Genomic DNA, 15509 nt, shown 5'->3' on the forward strand with positions numbered 1-15509 from the left:
CTTATTTATATATAATGGGGAATAATACACCCACGTCCTATACTTAATATTCTGGCAGTGTTTCAGTTATTATCTTTCATTGAGAAGTTAAGAGTAGGAATTGTTTAAAAGAAATTCACCAACAGTCTCAATCTTTAAAAACTTTTTCAAGCAGCTTTGGATATGTCTAAAAAGATAATCTAGAAAAGCAAGGATATAGGAGTTCATTTTAGCATAGGAGTTATGCTCCAGTAAGATAAGTAGGGTTTGAAGATACAATGTTGTTTTAAAAGTATTGTTTTCTTGGGGCTGGGGGTTTAGCCCAGCGGAAGGGCTCCTGCCTGGCGCGCCCAAGGCCCTGGGTTCCGTCCACAGCCCTGGGGAAAAAAAAAGTATTGTTTTCTTGGGGTTGGGATTGTGGTTCAGTGGTAGAGTACTTGCCTTGTGTGCATGAGGCCCTGGGTTCGATTCCTCAGCACCACATAAGCAGAAAAAGCTGGAAGAGGTGCTGTGGCTCAAGTGGCAGAGCACTAGCCTTGAGCCGAAGAGCTCAGGGACAGTGCTCAGCCCCAGAGTTCAAGCCCCACGACTGGCAAAAAAAAGTATTGTTTTCTTCAGAGCTGTTTTGAAAGTTTCCTTTGGTGGGTGCTGACAATAAGTGGTGACAAAGAGAGATAGGTTTTAAGGGGAACTTTTCTTCCTTGTCAGTTACAAGGCTTGAACACAGGGCCTGGGTGCTGTCCCTGAGCTTTTGTGCTCAAGGGTCTACCACTTTGAGCCACAGCTGCACTTCTGGTTTTAGGATGTTTAGAGATAAGAATTTCACGGACTGCCTAGGCTGGCTTTAAACCTTGATCCTCATATTTCAGCCTCTTGAGTAGTTAGGATTACAGACGTGAGCTATCAGAGCCTGGCTTAAGGTGAACTTCTAAAGGAAGGAGATAGGTGGTAAGGTGTGGTGATTTCTTTTAACGTATACCAATGCTACTTCCAAAATTAGTGTCTTTTTTAAAGAGTAGAGACCACTGGACTTTATTTTATTACTGTTGTCATTATTTAACATAACCATGGTCATGACTTGGTTTTAACCCATGACACATTCTTTTTTCTCAGTGATCTTTTTTTAAAAAATTAATTATGTGAGGTAGCTAGACATTTGGAGCCAGTATGAATCAATGAATATATACTCAACACTTTTCTTTTTCTTTGCAGTAGTGAGGATTGAGAATATTTTATCAGAAATAAGGTATAAATACAACATTTTAGTATTGTCTTTTAGGTCTTATAAATTGTCTCTGAGGGAGTTCACCCTATGTTTTTCATTTTTGTTTGTTGAAATAAGTATATATTAAAAGAATATTCTAAATATGCACACCAAATACACATTCAAAAAGTATAGGAAAGTAAGCAATGATTGAGCATGAATATTGAAAATGTTTCCATTGATAGAAATGAAATATGATTTATGGTTCATCTAATTCAAGTTAAGAAATTTTCACATTGTATCTCTTCTGCTTATTTTAAGTAAGGTAAGGTTGTTGTACAGCTAATCAGAGTTTTTAGCATACAATGTATATAATGCAGGCATAAATGTTGGTAAGCCTTATCTTATTAGGAATACTTTTAGTAAAGGCATTGTTAGGTTTTTTAAAATATGTACATTTAAAAATTATGTTTTTTTGAACTTGAGAAGATTTTTTTTGAAATAATAATTTCACCCCTTAAATTTTTAGACAGAATATTGGTGAAAGCATTCTTTACCTGTGGGTGGAGAAAATAAGAGATACTCTGATACAAAAATCTCAATTGACAGAACCAGGTAGGTATGAAAAATACTCTTAATGCTCTTTTAACCTATAATAATTAAGTTTTCATGTAGATATTCTAGTGGAAACTTTATATGAAAATCTGTCCTGGTTTATGGATTCATGAATATTTCTCTGGAAAGTTCATTTACTCATGTACTAAATTCTTTCATGTACTCATGCTAAATTCTTTCTATGAGGCTTAGCCTTTTTGTATTTAATGTTATGCTCATAGTAAAATTGTTTTATAGTAAAAGAATTTTGGCCTGAAATCTGTCTCTTTGACTATCTTTAAGTAATTTGAACTTTGTAGTATTCTTCATGAATTACTAATGAAATTTTATTTATTTTTTGTGCTTGCCTTGGGCTTGAACTCAGGACAGGGCTGTGTCCTTGAACTTTTGTGCTCTAGGCCAGTGCTCTACCACTTGGGCCACAGCTCCATTTCCAGCTTTTTGTGATTAATTGGAGATAAGAGTCTCACAGTTTTTCCTGCACAGGCTGCCTCTTGAGTAGGTAGGATTACAGGCATGAGCCACTGGCACCCAGCTGAAATGATACTTTTAAACTGAGATTTAATTCATAGGCCGTAATTATTTATCCTTTAAAAACAATGTACAGGGCTGGGAAGGTGGCTCAGTGGTAGAGCGCTTGCCTTGCATGCCTGAGGCCCTGGGTTCGATTCCTCAGCACCACATAAGCAAAAAGAAAAAAGCCGGAAGTGGTGCCGTGGCTCAAGTGGTAGAGCGCTAGCCTTGAGCTGAAGAGCTGAGGGACAGTGCCCAGGCTCAGAGTTCAGGCCCCACAACCGGACCCAAAACAAAAAAACAAAACAAAAAAAAAAATGTACAATTCAGTTGTTTTTAGTATATTTTTAGTTATTCAGTCATCATCACTATCTGATTGCAGAACACTTGAAAATTAGTATTTTATTATATTATTAATTTCAATGATCTGTTACACTTGTGACATTAAAATTTTTAACTCTTGTATTACTTCACTTCATTAGTCTTTGTTTCACTTACCACAAAGTCCGTTGGAGAGAAAAATATATAATTTATAGTGATGTTATTTGCAAATGGCATTTTATTGTTACTTCTGGTAAAATTAGTTTTAATTTGGGGAAAACAAGATTAAGAAAGAGCCCAGTAGTTTACTTACTGGTTTTCTATTTAAAAGAACAATTTAAGACCCCCTTTGCAATATTTATATATTTTAAAGTGTTTTTCAGAGTATTTTACTGTTTTTTTTTTTTTTTTTTTTGGTCCGGTCGTGGGGCCTGAACTCTGGGTCTGGGCGCTGTCCCTCAGCTCTTCAGCTCAAGGCTAGTGCTCTACCACTGGAGCCACAGCGCCACTTCCGGCTTTTTCTGTTTATGTGGTGCTGAGGAATCAAACCCAGGGCCTCATGCTTGCAAGGCATGCACTCTACCGCTGAGCTACCTTCCCAGCCCCCAATTTTAAGCTTTTATAATTTTTTTTTTCTTAAAAACTTTTTGTTGGGGCTGGGGAAGTGTGGGTTAGTGGTGGAGTGTGGTAGAGTTCTTTCCTTGCATGCACCAAGGCCCTGGGTTTTATCCTGAGCACTATTTAAAAAAAAAAAAGAACAAACTTTTAATAACTGAAGATCTGACAAGGGTGAAAATTATGACCCAGGTATATCACTTGAGAACCATTTCCAGGACATTTACTTATTAAGTAATTTATTTTTATCTTGTTAACTTTTGGTATAAATTTATTCTTTATTCTTTGTATTTTGTAGACTAGAAATTTTGAATTCTGAAATGTTTATAATCAACAATTAATAATTTTAAAAATTTGAGCCAGGTGCCAGTGGCTCATGCCTGTAATCCTAGCTACTCAGGAGGCTGAGATCTGAGGATCACAGTTCAAAGCCAGCCTAGGCAGGAACGTCCGTGACACTCTTATCTCCAATAAACCACCAGAAAAACCAGAAGTAGTGCTGTAGCTCAAGTGGTAGAGCACTAGCTTGGAGCTGAAGAGCTCAGGGACAGTGCCCAGGCCCAGAATTCAAGTCCCATGACCGACAAAACAAAAAATTAAAAAAAATTAATTTTAAACTTAACAGAAAAGTTGCAAATGCTATTAAGAGCTCTTTTATAATCATGCTGATTCCCTATTAACAGCTTATATGAAATGTTATAATTCTCAAGAACAAAAACTAACAGTGGTACAGTACTATTAGGTAAACTACATAGCTTATTCAAATGTCACCATTTTCCCACTAATTTCTCTTTCTGCTACTATAGGACTTTGGATCCAGTATTCTTCATTGCCTTTTTATTTTATTTTTTTACAATCTGTAATCAGGTTTTTGTGTAACTTTCCTTGAGACTTTTAAGAATATTGTTCATTTAGTTATAGAATTACACTTAGTTCTGTTTGTTTTCTTATGGAGTGAGATTAACCATTTTGGGCAAGAATACCCTAAAAATGATATTATATCCTTACAGTAATCTACATCAAGGAGTTCATGATATTAATATGTTTTATTGTTGGTGATGTTTACCTTGATTCTTTGGTTTAAAGTCTTCACTATAAAGTAACTGTTTGGAGTTTCTTTTTTTTTTTTTTTTTACATGTATGTATACAGAGATTTATTTTAAAGAAATAGGCTTGCAGAATTATGGAGACTGGTAAGTCCAACATTTGTCAGGATAGGCCAGCCAGCTGAGGACTCAGAGAAGAATTGATGTTACATTTTGATCCAAAGGAAATTTTCTGGGAAAGGTTATTGTCTGAGGAGTTCATTCTTACTCAATTATTAGGCCGTCAACTGATAGGGTAAGGTTTATTATGGATGACAATCTGCTTTACTCAAAGTCAACTGATTTCAATATTAATCTCATCCAAAGAAAACTTTTATAGGAATATATAGGATAGTGTTCACTAAGTCAACTGATTTGCCAAGCTGACATGTGAAATTAACCACAATAATAGCTAGCTTTCCCTTTGTATCTTATGGGAGATTCCTTTCTTATATTCTTTATTTATTCACTGGAATTCTGCTCTGAGGAAGAGAAATCCTGGATTCTTCTGTTGAAAATGGTGTTTAGAAATCAAGACTCAGCTTTTTTTGAAAGTGTAATTTCCTGTTGGCTTCATGGACCAATCATAATATCACATATCTATATAGGCCCAGATGTAAAGAAGAAAACGGAAGAGGAAGATGTTCAGTGTGAAGATGATCTCATTTTAGCGTGTCAGCCAGAAAATCCAGTTAAAGCATTGGATTTTGATATCACTGAAAATCAACCAGGTATAATATTACCTATTTGTTTCTTTTTGAGAAGAGTGGTATGATGGTATATATTTATTTTTATTTGGCGTGGTATGGAAATTTAATAAACTTTCAGATGTTATGAAGTTTTTAATTTGTGGACAGTTGAGATGTTTATTCCCTGCCTATCGGCCATTTAGTTATTTGCCAATTCTATCAGCATGGTGAAAAAAATAATATTTACTTGTAGAGTTTTGATGGGAGAAACTGATGCTAAGAAAGGCTATTAATGTTTTTAATTTCTATCCTGTTTTTGTATTTCTGTTTTGAAATTTCCAGTTATCTATCTCCTGACTTCTCAGGCATAAGTTATAGTCTGTGCTGACAACATAAGTAAATCAGCATTGAAAGTATAGCTACTGAAATTAAAGTTAGTAGTAGTCCTTGAAGAACTTAATTTTTGAGTAGCATTCAATTTGAAAACAGACTGATGTGATATTTAGCTTTCTATTATATAAGAAAATGTGTCTATTTTAGTATTTAATTTTTAAAGCTTAACTTTTTCTTTTTGAGGCCGAGTTTTACTATGTGGCCCAGGCTGGTTTCAGATTCTCTATACTCTTGACTTAGTCTCTGTGTACTGGGATTACAGATATATGCTACCACCCTGGCTTCTTAAAATTTTTAAGTGTTACTGTGAGTTTTATTGAATCTCTTATGAAAATGTGATTGGCTAAATGGAAGATTCATTTCATTTGAATGTGAGCATTTTCTTATGCCATTACATAGTAGCTTTCAAATAGCATTCTGAAAACTTATGGCTTATTTTTTTAATAAAGAGAGGTTACAGTTACATAAGTCAGGTAAAGAGTACATTCAGCAATGTCACCCCTTCCCTCACTCTCTGCCAGTTTTTCCCACAAGTTCTATAGTTCATTTTCAAGGTAGTGTCCAGTGAGTACCATTACTGCATTTGTCCCTCCATTTCTATTCCTTCTCTTAGACTTCCGAAGAACAAGAAGAAAATGAAAACAGAAAAAAGGAAAAACCTCTTGCTTTTTAATGGCACTGTGGAGCTAGTAAAAGGAGATAAAGGGAAAGTGAAGGAGGGTCTCGGCAGAGGATCTAGGCTCTTATTAGTGTCTTAATCTATGTAGTTCTTTTATTCATTTATATATTTGTGGCTTCCTCATAAGGCTTCTTTTGGGAAACAGGATTTATCATTTTAAGAAACATGCAAATCAATCAATTTCAGTAAACTATATCAATCATAGGTAGCTCATGTTGACCTATATGCATACTGGAATTTGCTTATTGGGACAGTGGTCAAAATCAATTCAGGAAATGATGATAGTTGAGGGAAGGTAGAAAATCCTAAATAAACAGTTATCTTAGGTAAGTTTTTGTCCTAAATGAGGCAGGTATCAGTTGCCAGGATGCTTAAGTTTCTCATTAGGGAAGAGTTTAATTAGTGATTTTTAAACTTCTTAAAGAGGCAGAGTAACTGGGAAATCATACTTTAAAATGGAATATCAGATGAATATGTAATTGATAATGTTTAATTCTATGATGTACAAACAGTTTCATTAGAAGAAAACATTAGCTTGGGGATGTACTCTGTGGAAGAGCACTTTCCCAACACTTGTAATGCTCTGGGTTTGATTCCTAACACAGATCTTCCCCCATTCCCATCCCCAACATTATATTGTACTGTGCAATATAAAGTCATAGGTTTCCCAACCGAAAGTATAATGGAAGAAATGAATTATGGTGTATTAACAGCCATCAGTCTTTGGTCTTAGGACCCCTTAACACTTAGAAATTAGATATTGTACCAGCTTAAATTACTACATCAATCTATGTTTGAGTGCCAAGTCTGTCATTTCTACTGAGTGATGCTGGAAGATGAAAATCATTTTTAAAGCTTTTTTTATGTTCACATGAAACACATTTAGAAGCATTTTACTTTAAATTTAATTTTGATAGGCAACTACTCATATCTGTTTTCATTTAGATTTGTCATATAATTTATATTTATTTCTCTGTTTCCTTCCCTATTGTCAGTTTTTTAACATCTGAATGTCTATTTTAAAGTAAATTAATTCTTTAAATTTATAGAAATAGAAGAATTACCTCCAATTGATCATGGAGTTCCTATTACAGACCGAAGAAGTACCTTTCAGGCACACTTGGCTCCAGTAGTTTGTACTAAACAGGTAAAGTTACTATGTCTGGTTCAGTCCAGTGATGTTTTACTAAAATAAGTAAATGATTTTTGCAACATACCTTTATTTTTTACTCTTACATTTAATTTTCACATAAGATAAAAATTATTTGCTCATTTTTTTCTGTTCTCAAATTAACTGGGAATCATGGAAGACTTTTTGTTTCTTCTTGCTTTCAAAATTGTATTTAATGCAAGGTCCTGAGATCAAATTCTACCACCACCAAAAAAAATGTATTTAATCTATGATTGGGACTAAGTGTAAATAATTTTTAAAGAAATACTTGTGGAGCACTTACGGAAAATTGTGATACTAGCTAGTTAAAAGGAATTGTCCCTAAGTTCTATGAAACTAAACAAGAGCACAGTGGACAGACATGCTAACTGGGCCTACCTGAATTCCTTTCCTTTCTGCTTCCTACCAAATGATATAAACTGGAGACTGTTTCATTAAAGCTGTAATTCCTAGGCCATTGTCTTTCTCATTCAGGCTCTTTTCAGTAGAATCCTAGTCTTCTTCACCATTTCTAAGAACTAGCCTAGGTTAAACTATCTTGAAAAAAGTAGTTCCAGTTCTTGGTATAAAGCTAAATAATTTAAATGTCTCATTTACCTGTTTTTAAAAATTAATATCGGTCTGGGAAGGTGGCTCAGTGGTAGAGCACTTGCCTTGCATGCATGAGGCCCTGGGTTTGATTCCTCAGCACCACATAAGCAGAAAAAAAAAAGCCGGAAGTAGTGCTATGGCTCAAGTGGTAGCACGCTAGCCTTGAGCTGAAGAGCTGAGGGACAGTGCCCAGGCCCAGAGTTCAGGCCCCATGACCGCCCCCCCCCCAAAAAAAAAAATTAATATCTTTCTTTTAGTTTCTGCCGCTACTCTCTAAACTCTTCCCTGCTGGCTCCTTCCCCCACTTACAATGTTGCATATCAAGTCTAGGAAATTTAGACAAGTCCTGTACCACAGAACTACATTCTAGTCTTCTACACTCTTTTAAAGCCCTGACCTTTAGGAATCCAGTTCTTTGAAATAGGATTTTTATTCTCTTCCAGCCTCTAGAGAGGCTGTTTTCAAAATAGACTTATAGTCAGAATCACAACTTACAGAACAGCCTTCTGATCTTTTCTCTCTGGAATCCCATTTTTATCCTTGGCCTCAGCTCATAATCTTGCCAGCAGGGTCCTTCTTAGGCATTCTATCCTGAATCTACTCATCTTTCATCTTTTTTCTGGTTTTGGTTATAGTTACATAGATTATATGAGAGTTCAAACAAATCTTAGATATCTTTCTCTGTTGTACTGAAATCTGAGAACTTGAAATTGTAAAATATGATACCAGTTCAGTTTTCCCTACATCTAGTATTTCTTCTATATTTCTTTCCTGAAAATCTGACCACATTTCATTTTCTTCTCTCCCTCATCTACCTTCAGACATAATCTTTGGTGACTTTCATTGTCTACAAGGAATAAACTAAATGCTTACCCAAAGTTCTTTGTGATATGATCCTAGCCCATTTTATGTGGTACATCTTCTACCATCTCTTAGACTCTTAAGTTACTACATATAATTTCCTCAACCTTTCTCTTTTATGTTCTTCTCTATTTGTAGAATACAAGATAGCTAGTTTTTGGATTTCAGATAAGCATTATTCATGGGACATATTTATACCTATTTATTTTATTTTAATGCTGGTCCTGGACTTTGAATTCAGGGCCTGGGTGCTGTCCCTGAGCTTTTTACTTAAAGCTAGCGCTCTACCACTTGTGCCATAGCTCCACTTCCAGCTTTTTGGTGGTTAATGGGAAATAAGAGCCTCATGGAATTTCCTGCCCAGGCTGGCTTTGAACTGCAGTCCTCAATTCTCATCCTCCTGAGTAGTTAACATTACAGGTATGAGCCACTGGCACCCAATCCTAATTTCTATTTAATTAATATTTATATCGATACACCTTTGTAATTTACTGGACATTCAGATTTGACTAGATATTCTTTATTTTTATTTGCTAAAGCTAATCACCTAAGTCTATGCATTTACACAGGCTATTGTCTCTGACTCTGTTACTTATTTTATAAGGCCTAGCTCATGTGACCTCTTTTGTGAACCTTACTTGATTCTCAAGTTTTGCTTTTATAACACTTGGAGTGTACCATTACTGCATGCCTACCACACTGAATATATACATTTGGCACATGTTAGAGCTAACATTTAGTATTCCTATAGTTTCATTTAAGATTCTCTATATAAGCTAGGTGTTGGTGGCTCATGCCTGTAATCCTAGCTACTCAGGAGGCTGAGATCTGAGGATCACAGTTCAGAGCCAGTCTAGCCAGGAAAGTCTGTGAGACTCTTATCTCCAATAAACCACTCAGAAAACCGGAAGTGGCACTGTGGCTCAAGAACACTTGCCTTGAGCTAAAGAACTGAGGGATAGCACCTAGGCCCAGAGTTCAAGCCCCATGACTGACCAAAAAAAAAAAAAAGATTATATAAGGAAAAATTTAGATATATTTATGTCCTAAACATCTATTGATAATTAGTGCTTAGAAATACCAGATCTTTAGCCAGGTGCAGTTGCTCAAGCTTGGTCATAAAATGAGATATCTTGGAAAAAAAACCAACATAAAAAGGGGCCACGGGTGTGGCTCAAGTGGTCGAGTGCCTGTTTGCAAGTGCAAGGCCCCTAAGTTCAAACTCCAATACCACCATCACACACATACATACATTTACAACAGCCAAAAATCCAAGTTTGTTATTTTTAAACCAGTGGGGAGTGCTTAGTTCCTGCCCTTAAAACCAGGAGGAAACTAGAAATAAGCTTTTTCAGAGCCAGAGAGTTTCCTGTGTATGAGCTGCTACTGGGGCTTGAATTCAGGTCTTTTTGATGGGTTTTTGGAGATAAGAGTCTTACAGACTTTTCTCCTTGAGCTGATGTTGAACCCCAGTCCTCAGATCTCACTCTCCTTAAGTAGCTAGAATTATAAGAACCACCAACACTGAGCTATATCTTCTAATTCAACACTTTTTATCATTGTCCTTTAAAATATTTTTCAAGAATTCATTTGCAGAGCAAATAAAAAGCAAGCATTGTTTATATTACTGCTGTTTTTAAGGTGAAAATGGTTCTTGCCAAATTGTATGAGAATAAGAAGGTAGCCAGTGCCACTCACAACATCTATGCCTATAGGTAAGTGATTATCACAATTTTTGGAATATGCAGTTAATAAATGGTGATTAGGAAATTATGGATGATTAGGAAATTTACTAACATGTGTTTTTTTCCATTGTAATAGGAGTAGATGTGTAGAATATTTGGAAATTGTAAAATAGAAAAGTAATTGGAAAGAAAATAAAGTATCTTCTGTTAAATATAACTAATATTTTTATGTACTTTCTGTCTTTTCTATGCTGTTTATTTTTCTCTATGTCCTAAGTTTTTGCAATTTAATGAGTGTTTTCCCTCAGCCACCTGATATGGCTGTATATTTGTTTGAGGTTCCATACCACAACTTATTTAAGCATTTCCTTTTTGTTTTAGTGTCTCTCTCTCTCTCTTGAGGTTTGAACTCAGGGCCTGAGTGCTGTCCTTGAACCTTTCTGCCACTTGAGCCACAGCTCTACTTCTGGCTTTTTGGTGAATAATTGGAGATCATGAACTTTTTCTGCCTGAATTATTTTGAACTACTCAGCCTCCTGAGTAGTTAGCTACAGGTGTGAGCCACTGGTACTCAGAGAGTCTTTCATATTTTCCATTATTACACAGAATACTCTAGTGAATCTGGGTGTAGGAGGAGTTGGTGCTTTGTAATTCCAGCTACTGGAGAGGTTAAGGCAAGAGAATTGTGAGTTCAAAGCCAGCCCATGTAAAGTAAGAAAGACTCTACCAAAAGCAAAAATACAACTGGTTAAAGCCTTGTAATGCTAGCTTCTTAGGAAGCTGAGATCTAAGAACTGCGATATGAAGTCAATATAGGCAGACATATCGGTGAGACCCAGCAAAAAGTAAACGTGTGGCTCAAGTGGTAGAGTGCTGTGAGCATAAAAGCTGAGCCAGAGCATACATAAAGTCCTTAGTTGGGCCTCAATAATGGCACTAAAACTAAACAAGCAAAAAAACCCCCAACAAACCAGAAATGGAGGGACAAAGGGTAAACAAATGCAGCAGTAGTGCTCACTGGACACTATATTGAAAATGAGCTATACAAATGATGGGTGGGATGGGAGAGGAAAACTGGGAGAAAGCCAGAGAAGGGGTGACATTGTCCAAAAGAAATGTATTCTTTGCCTTACTTATATAATTGTAAGCCAACTCTGTTTATTGCAGCATTATTCACTATAGCTAAGATATGGAACCAACCCAGATGTCCCTCAGTAGATGAATGATTAAGAATGATATATACACACACACATATATATGTACACACACACACACACACACACACACACACACACACACACACACACGAATTCTATGCCTCCATCAGAAAGAATGACACTGCCCCATTTGTTAGGAAATGGGAAGACTTGGAAAAAATTATATTAACTGAAGTAAGCCAAGCCCAAAGAAACATAGGTTCCATGGGTTCTCTCTCTCTTTTTTTTTTTGTCAGTTGTGGGGCTTGAACTCTGGGCTTGAGCACTGTCCCTCAGCTCTTCAGGTCAAGGTGAGTGCTCTATGGCTTGAGCCATAGCACCACTTCTGGTTTTCTAGTGGTTTATTGGAGATAAAGAGTTTCATGGACTTTCCTTGCCCAGGCTGGCTTTGAGCCATGCTTCTCAGATCTCAGCCTCCTGAGTAGCTGGGATTACAGGCGTGAGCCACCCGCGCCCGGCTCTATGGTTTCTCTTATCTGCAATAACTAGTATATGTCTAGGACAAGCACAAAGGTCAAAAATAATTTTTTAAAAAAGAAACAGAAGTACGAACAAAGGACGATGGGCCTGGCTCAGGTGGTAGGTGTTGCCTAGCCTATATAAGGCCATGAATTCAATCCCCAATACCTAAAAAAAGGGAAAAGGAAAAAAAAGAATAGTCCAGTTAATATCCTTGAATAGTTTTTAGATTATTTCTGCCAAAGAGATTCTGGTTGCTTCAGTTTCTTTGTTGAAATGAAGCAAGTATAGTTAAAAGGAAGACAGAATAAATTCTTAGAGTAGCATTATAAAAAAGAGGGAACATTTTTGAAGCTCTTTATAAATACTGCCAAATTTTTCCAAAGTTGGTGGGTTTTTTGTTGTTGTTGTTGTTGCTGTTGTTGGTAGTGGGCCTGGGTACTGTCCCTGGGCTCTTGAACTCAAGGCGAGTGCTCTACCACTTGAGCCACAGTGCCACTTGTTCTTTAACCCAGCGAGACCTGAAAATGCGATGCCTGGGCAGAGTGTGGACTCCACCTTTGCAGAGTATAGACAAAGTTTATTGAAACGTCACATGCTTATATATAGCATACAGACATAGAAAGTAAATTTTCAGTCAGGGGCAGAAAGTTTATCTTAAACAATTTTATGGGACTACAGACAATGAGAATTAACCTTCAGTCAGTGTGCAGGAAGAGTCAACAAATGTGAAGCAGTTCTATGTTACCAAAGATTACAAAGAATATGCAGTGCAGGTGGGCTTCCTTAGACACACAAAGAGAGTCTTGAGGCATTTTTCTATGGGATTATTTGGAGCAAGAAGGGCACTTTCCACATACCTTCCACTGAGGTCATGGCCGGGGCATTGGGACTGTTGCCCAGACTTGGAAAGAGCTTTCTTCTTGCCCATAAGGCTGCAGCTGGGTGTCCCGACCATTGCCAGGATTATGGAGGAGTGTTCTTGTTGGCCAGCATACATAAACTTCACACAGCACACAAATCATCAGGCAGGGTCACACAAGTCTGTGTCTCTGACCACCACTTCTGGTTTTCTGGTAGTTAATTGGAGATAAGAGTCTCAGGGACCTTCCTGCCTGGGCTGGCTTTGATCCTCAGATCTCAGCCTCCTGAGTAGGTAGGATGACAGGCATGAGCCACCAGCACCCAGCTTGTTTGTTTGTTTGTTTGTTTTAAATGAAATTTAATTTATATGTGCTGAGCATGTTCCCACATGCTTATAATTCCAACTACTCTCCAGGTAGAGATCAGAGGAATTGCTGTTCAAGACAAAGCTAGCCAAGAAGTTAGTGACCACATATCACAAACAAGCTGAGCATACTAGATAGATCAACTTGTAGTCCCAGCTACCTTTGTCACAGATAGGAGGATACTAAGCTGACCCTAGGGAAAACCACTAGACTCTATCTGAAGAATAGATAAGGCAGAAAAGGCCTAGGAGCATGGCTAAAGTGGTAAAATGCCTGACAGGGATGAGGCCGTGAGTTCAAATGAAGTACTGCCAAAAAATAGAAACAAAAACCGAAACAAAAAAATTTAAGAATTGAGAATGCTTCTTTTCTTACACCTGTCTAGTGTTGAGTACTAAGATTTTTATACAGATCTTTGATGATTTGTAAATGAAAATACGAAGGACAATTTTTTTGTACTTTTTTATTGTAAAAATGCTGTACAGAGGAGTTACAGTTACATCAACAAAGTAATGAGTACATTTCCTATTGAGCATTGTTACCTCCTTCTTTGTTTCCCCCCCTACCATCCCTTCCCTCCCACCTCCACCCCCTACCCCCCGCCATGCCCTCCGGGCTGAAGTTATGAAGTTCGTTTTCAACATAGTGTTTTGTACATTTCATTGTTACAGTGGATCAACCTGTAACCTTATTTAAGAATTTTGCTTTTTCCTTTCAAAAACATGGAACGCTTCACGAATTTGCGTGTCATCCTTGCTCAGGGGCCATGCTAATCTTCTCTGTATTGTTCCAATTTTAGTATATGTGCTGCCAAAGGGAGCACAGGACACTTTTTTAAATACATAAAATAATAAGATTTAAGGACCTAATTGAGGCCTAAAATAAAACAATACAGATACAAGGATTTGGTACAAATTAAAATTCACTTGAAACTATTTATATAATCGAGACTATGTTAAATTCAAATTCACAAACGTCTATCAGTTTATATAGGAGGGTTTTTAGTGAGTTCACCTCTCTTCAACCACCAAATAAAAAGAACTATTATTAATTCTCTTCTGACCATTGTCACTGAAGAGGGTCATTAATATGAAAATGAGGGATTTGGCTATGATGTCAATGATGAAATGTGTAGTAAAAATAGTAATAGTTATCCTTCTTTGATGCCACATGTTAATTGAGTGCTTACTTTGTGTCAGCAGTTTTAATAATCAGTTTAATTTTGATTATTTCAGCAATCTTGCCTTGTAAAAAGATTAACATTTTCAAAACCTCCTAATTATTAAATGACAGACCTGATTTGATAACCAAAATTTATTTATCTCTTCATTTTTTCCTAATTGGCTATTTGGCTTCAAAATCCAATATATGGATCTTGTCTGTGATGTTAATCTTAAGTTCGTAAAAAGAAAAGCTCAACAGTGTGCCAATTATCTGTTTCAGGTCCCAGAGCTTTGGGTTTTAATAGAAGTCTTCTGAGTGTTTTTATAGTCCTTACTGTTTTCTTCCATATTAATAAGTTGCTTCTTATATCTATTTGTCAACATGACTTCAAGCAACAGCTTCTCTCCCCATCTTCCTTAGTAATGGATGCTTGGCTGTGGAGGGACCCAGCTTGTCAGAATTATGTATCAGATAAGACTAAACACAAAGTGCAGGCTCAAGGGACCTGATTGGGGGTAAAGTCAAGGAACTTTATTTGGTACATAGACTTTCAATTGTATATTTTGAATGATTAGGGTCCTTTTAAACTTACAGCTTGATACTGGGCTGTGTTCTTGCTTTGGAGTTAACAAGGTGCTCTTCAGGCCATTGGATGCTACATCATCATCTTCCTGGCATGTGAGGAATGGATTAGTGAAAATTTCCATGGGTTCATGCTTTTTCTTAACAATACTGACTGACAGTCAAATTTTCTGCATTTGTTCCATAAAATTATTTTATTAGGTTATAATTATAAATCTTATCTAAACCAATTCCTGACCCTTTTAGCCTTAAGTTTGTTATATTAATCTTTATTTAATAATACTAATGTATTTTCCTTTAAGTCAACTCTGAATAATTATAATGTCCTCAGAGTAAATGTGAGTTGTTATTTATTGAATAGAAAAGTGATGGTGGATGGATAAACAGAATGAGCAAATTAATGAATGAGTGCTATAATAACGTTGATGTAATTGACTTAAGCATGTAGATGAGTATT

At 36.4% G+C, this 15509-nt stretch overlaps 1 protein-coding gene and 1 non-coding gene across 4 annotated transcripts in view; one reads left to right on the top strand and one right to left on the bottom strand.

The window, feature by feature from the left end:
• The window catches only part of Impact (impact RWD domain protein), a 30832-nt gene that overhangs the window by 10668 nt on the left and 4655 nt on the right, over positions 1 to 15509 (top strand). For all 3 annotated transcript variants that reach the window (XM_042675245.1, XM_042675246.1, XM_042675247.1), the window contains 4 exons: positions 1713 to 1798; positions 4941 to 5063; positions 7143 to 7240; positions 10358 to 10431. In XM_042675245.1, the coding sequence (XP_042531179.1) occupies positions 1713 to 1798; positions 4941 to 5063; positions 7143 to 7240; positions 10358 to 10431 (381 nt within the window). The remainder of the gene's footprint in view (positions 1 to 1712; positions 1799 to 4940; positions 5064 to 7142; positions 7241 to 10357; positions 10432 to 15509) is intronic.
• On the bottom strand, positions 14023 to 14129 carry LOC122104443. Its single transcript, XR_006146916.1, has one exon. It is a non-coding gene; the product is annotated as a U6 spliceosomal RNA (small nuclear RNA).

This window comes from Dipodomys spectabilis, unplaced genomic scaffold (assembly GCF_019054845.1).
Source record: "Dipodomys spectabilis isolate Male_0828 unplaced genomic scaffold, ASM1905484v1 ptg000024l, whole genome shotgun sequence".
NCBI classification, from domain to species: domain Eukaryota; kingdom Metazoa; phylum Chordata; class Mammalia; order Rodentia; family Heteromyidae; genus Dipodomys; species Dipodomys spectabilis.